Source organism: Capsicum annuum, unplaced genomic scaffold (assembly GCF_002878395.1).
Source record: "Capsicum annuum cultivar UCD-10X-F1 unplaced genomic scaffold, UCD10Xv1.1 ctg69829, whole genome shotgun sequence".
In the NCBI taxonomy this organism is placed as follows: Eukaryota; Viridiplantae; Streptophyta; class Magnoliopsida; order Solanales; family Solanaceae; genus Capsicum; species Capsicum annuum.
In genome coordinates, this window is record NW_025879504.1 from 94 (window position 1) to 5320 (window position 5227).

Genomic DNA, 5227 nt, shown 5'->3' on the forward strand with positions numbered 1-5227 from the left:
TAATTTTAATTAGGTGATAACAATTTATGTACTCATCCCATTACTACATAAAGTAGAGAAATTACCTAATTCTCAATAACACATGTTGCCAAAGACCCATTCTTTGAAAAAATATATTACCTGATGCCTAAAATATCATACTACATACTAAATTAATTCACCGCTACAACCACCTGATATCAATTTATATACCATTTTCTAAAAATCAATTAAAATCCTCCAAAGAAATCACAACAGTCTTTTTTTGAATTTCACATAAAATACTCAAATTGTTATTTCATATCAATTTGAAGGAATACAATCTCAACTAAAAATACTAAAATTTTATGAAGGATTTTGGTTGAAAGTAATATATGTTTGTTGATATGTTGCAGGAACAAGAATGAAAAAAAAAAGATGTTGAAGAAGAAAAGACACTTGCGTTTTAAAAGGGAAGAGAAAACAGTTGAGAGATTATGGGGTGTGATTGATATCTCTTATTAACTATCATCTATTTTAATGAGAAAATTATTTAATTTTGTTATCTAAAATCTGTTATTTCCTTATTTGGACCGGCAGTCTCTGACGTCGGCGCCGGCGTCGACGAGCTGGAGAAGGTAAGGTAGACCCTCTTCTCCCTCCTCAGATCTCTCTCTCCCCAGTTCCTCTTTATATTTCCCCCCCCCCCCCCCCCCCATATTTTGTCCCGTCGTTGCTATCGCCGGCGGTTTAGGGTTTCCGTCGGCTCGACTACGATAATGGGGAAGGTTTTCATCGACGGTAAAACAGGTTGGTTCGACGTCTGCCAATGTCCATCCCCCGAAAGAATCCTGAAGCCTCTCTGGTGTTGCTATGGCAACACTCTGGCAATGTACCTACAGTCATTTTACCTGAGGCCCTATTCCGATAATAAATTTTTGACATCAAATTGATGGACCCAGAAGCTAACAGGCATACCGATGACTTCAAAACTTTTATTTAGTTAGCCACTTCATACAACTTTTTATTTCTTTATATTATTTTGCTTCTGTTTCTCGGTATTTTGTTTCTGTTTTTGTTTTCCTTTTTTGCGTCTTTTTTCTGTTGCTTATGTGTGTAGTGGTGACTGGCTGATTTATTTGGAGATTGTTGTTGTATTGTGTTGTCTAAGCTGCTAGGGATATTAGTGTACTATGTGGGTGCCCTCTCTTACTGTCTTCGTCCTTTTGCTTTGTTCGTGTGGCTATCGGTGTGGGACTTTGTTTCATTTTTTAGTAGTGGATGGAGGGGTTGATGGTGAATTAGGGTCATGTCTAAGAGGGTTGGGGGTGAGGTCTATTTTGGAAGGGGGTGAGGGGGGAAGGCAGGGGTGGGTGGGAGTTATAGGTCGGGTGTTAGGGCGGTTTTGGTGAGGGGTATTAGAGGTGGGCGAGAGACGAGAGATGATAAGTTGAGGGTAGGGTCTTGGAATATTAGGACCCTTTAGGGTAAGTCTATAGAGCTGTTGAAGATTTTTAAGAAGAGGGGGATTAATATAGCATGTGTTCAGGAGACTAGGTAGGTAGGATCTAAGGCTAGGGATGTGGATGGGTACAAGTTGTGGTACTCAGGGAGTATGAGGCATTAGAATGGAGTGGGCCTCTTAGTGGATGAGGAGCATAGAGACCAGATGGTGGAGGTTAAGAGGGTCAGTGATAGGTTGATGAAGATTAAGTTGGTAATCGGGGTTTTTTATTGTATGTGTGTAGTGTGTATGCGCCACAAGTAGGCTTGGAAGAGGAGGTGAAAGCAAGATTTTGGGAGGAGTCGGACAAGGTGATGAGAAGCGTGCCTAGCTCGGAGAAGGTTGTCATAGCAGGGGACTTCAATGGGCACATTGGGGTCCTTCTGAGAGGCTATGATGATGTGCATAGAGGTTTTGGTTTTGGTGATAGAAATGGTGAAAGAGCTGCTCTGTTGGATTTTTCGAGGGCCTTTGGACTGGTGGTAGTGAATTCGAGTTTTTCGAAGAAGGAGGATTACCTGATTACTTTTCAAAGCGCGATAGCCAAGACCCAAATTGACTTTTTTCTGCTGAGGAAGGGGGAAAGTGAGCATCTTTTGACCCAGCACAGGCTGCTAGTGATGGACTTATCTATCAAGATGGGTAGAAAGAGAAGGGCCAGGGAGGGTCGACCTAGAATTAGGTGGGGTGGCTTGATGCCAGTTAGTTCGCTGGTGATAGGGTAAAAGGTGACAAATATGAGGGTGTGAGAGTGCAGGAGGGACGTGGATGTTATGTGGGATAGGGCTGCCAACTACATCACGAAGACTGCTAGAGAAGTGTTGGGTGTTTTGAGAGGTCAGCCAGGTCGTCATAAGGGGTACTGGTGGTGGAATAAAGAAGTAAAGAGTAAAGTGGAGACCAAGAAGGAGACGTATGTTAGGTTGATTGAGAGTAAAGACAAAGAGGAGAAACGGCTGAATATGGAGGCTTACAAAGTATCTAGGAAGGAGGCAAAGTTAGCAATTACGGCTGCTAAGTCAGCAGTGTTTGAGAGCTTATATGAGGGTTTAGAAGAGAAAGGCGGGAAAAAGAGGTTGTATAGGCTGGCTAAGGATAGAGAGTGGAAGGGTTGTGACCTCGACCAAGTAAAGTACATTAAGGGAGAGGATGGTAGTGTTTTAGAGGAGGATGCTCATATTAAGAAGAGATGGCAGAAGTGCTTTCATATCCTTTTAAACAAGGAAGGGGACAGAGGTATTGAGTTAGGGGAGTTGGAGCACTTAGAGGAGAGTCGCGATTTCTGTTACTGTAGGAATTTTAAGGTTGAAGAGGTAAGGGAGGTTATTCGTGGGACACGGAGGAGTAGGGCGATGGGGCCTGACGAGATCCCGGTGAACTTTTGGAAGTATACAGGTGAGGTTGGTTTAAGGTGGTTGATTGATTTGTTTAACAGTATTTTCAAGACTACGAGAATGCCTGAGGCTTGATGATGGAGTACGATGATCCCGTTATATAAAAACAAGGGTGACATTTAGAGCTGCAAGAACTATAGAGGTATTAAGCTGTTGAGTCACACTATGAAGATTTGGGAGAGATTGGTTGAGAGGAGATTGAGGAGGGTAGTGTCCGTATTAGAGAATCAATTTGGTTTTATGCCTGGTCGCTCGATGATAGAGGCAATCCACCTAGTGAGGATACTGGTGAAGCAGTATAGAGAAAGAAAGGGGGATTTACACATGGTGTTCATCGACCTGAAAAAGGCATATGATAAAGTCCCGAGGGAGGTTCTGTAGAGATGCCTGGAGGTGAGGGGGCTCCCGATGGCTTATATCCAAGTTATTAAGGACATGTACAATGGAGAAAAAACTCGGGTGAGGACGGCAAAAGGAGACTCTGAGCATTTTTCGATCGAGATAGTATTGTATCAGGGTTCGACCCTTAGTCCCTTCGAATTTACGTTGGTGATGGACGTGTTGATGTGGAGTATTCAGGGAGAGGTGCCTTGGTGTATGTTATTTGCGAATGATGTAGTTCTGATTGATGAGACGAGGAGGCGTGTAAATGACAAATTGGAGGTTTGGAGGTAAACCCTTGAGTGTAAGGAGTTCAGGTTAAGTAGGTCCAAGACGGAGTATTTAGAATGCAAGTTTAGTGACTTGAGGCAGGAGGAAGAAGTGGTAGTGAGGTTGGACGCCTAGGAGGTTTGTAAGAGGGATAGTTTTAAGTATCTTGGGTCTACGATTCAGGGGAACGGGGAGATTGATGAGGATGTTTCTATACGTATTGGAACAGGTTGTGTGAAGTGGAGGATCATCTCGGAAGTGTTGTGTGATAAGAAGGTGCCTCTTAAGCTTAAAGACAAATTCTATAGAGGGGCAGTCCGCCCAGCCATGTCGTATGGATCGGAGTGTTGGCCAGTCAAGCACTCCCACATCTAAAAATTGAAGGTGACGGAAATGAGGATGTTACGTTGGATGTGTGAGCTTACTAGAGGGGACAGGGTTAGAAATGAAGTTATCCGGGAGAAGGTGGGAGTGGCTTCAGTGGAGGACAAGATGAGGGAAGAAAGGCTGAGATGGTTTGGGCATATGATGAGGAGGGGCGCGGATGCCCCAGTTCGTAGGTGTGAGAGGCTAACTTTGGATTTCAGGAGGAGTAGAGGTAGGCTAAAGAAATACTGGAGGGAAGTGATTAGACACGATATAGAGCAGCTTCATCTTACTAAGGACATGATCCTAGATAGGAAGGTGAGGAGGTCACGGATAAAGGTAGAAGGCTAGTATGAGTGTGGGGGGTGTAGCAAGCGGTTAGGTGAGACCTTGTGTTGTCGAGCTAGTAATCTTAGGAATCTTAGTATTCTTAGGTGTCTTTGGTATGGGCGAGTATGTTACAACTAGGTAGGTGTCCTTCGTATTTTTTTCCATACTTCTTATTTTCTCTCTTTTGTGTTGCCCTTATTTATCATATGTCGTATTTTCTCTGTTTTCTAGTGACATTATTTCTTATGATGGATTTTCTGTTATGTCATTCATCCCCTTGTTACTGTTTTGTATCTCGAGCCAGGGGTCTATCAGAAACAACCTCTCTACTTCTTCGGAGGTAGCGGTATGGTCTGCGTACATCTTCCCCTCCCCAAACCTTACTTTGTGGGAATATACTGGGTTTGTTGTTGTTGTTGTTGTTATTTCCTTATTTAATTAGTGTTTATTTAATTTTTTATAAAACCGAAAATTCTATTTTCGTTACTTTTTTTTGGATAAAAATTGCTATAAGTTGCAAACCAAAAAGATTTGCTATAACTTGCATTAAATAATCTAATGATGTACATTTAAGGTTTTTCCCCTATAAGCTTCTTCCGACACAGTTATTATAACTAGTTTAAGCGCACATGTGATGTTTGATTATTTAAAATTAAATGATTTTATCTATTGTGAAGATTTTTAATGAAGCGTGGAAAGTTCAAATCACTTTTCAAAATTCCTTCAAACTTTAATATAATAATGTAAATACAAACATATATTTTAGTGTAATCACATATATATTTTACCACCAGAATTTTCAAGTGGTTGATGGATAATCACTTTTGCGTTTTTTATGTGGTACCTCGTTCCCTTGCTTCCAAAGGCCAAGAGAAATACATCAATTTAAAATATATTTGTGGTCCGATATTTTTTTATATTTAAAATCTTTCCTTGTTTTTAAAGTCAAATCTTTACAAAATTATTGATTGCATCACTTATAACTTTTAAAAATTTTGTACTTCTTAAAGTTTTTTAATTCTAA

At 41.1% G+C, this 5227-nt stretch overlaps 1 protein-coding gene across 1 annotated transcript; it reads left to right on the forward strand.

Moving 5' to 3' along the window:
- Positions 1–2235: 2235 nt before the first annotated feature.
- Positions 2236–2931, forward strand: LOC124894114. The gene has a single exon (XM_047404867.1). The coding sequence runs from the start codon at positions 2236–2238 to the stop codon at positions 2929–2931; it is 696 nt and encodes a 231-aa protein (XP_047260823.1).
- Positions 2932–5227: the final 2296 nt, after the last annotated feature.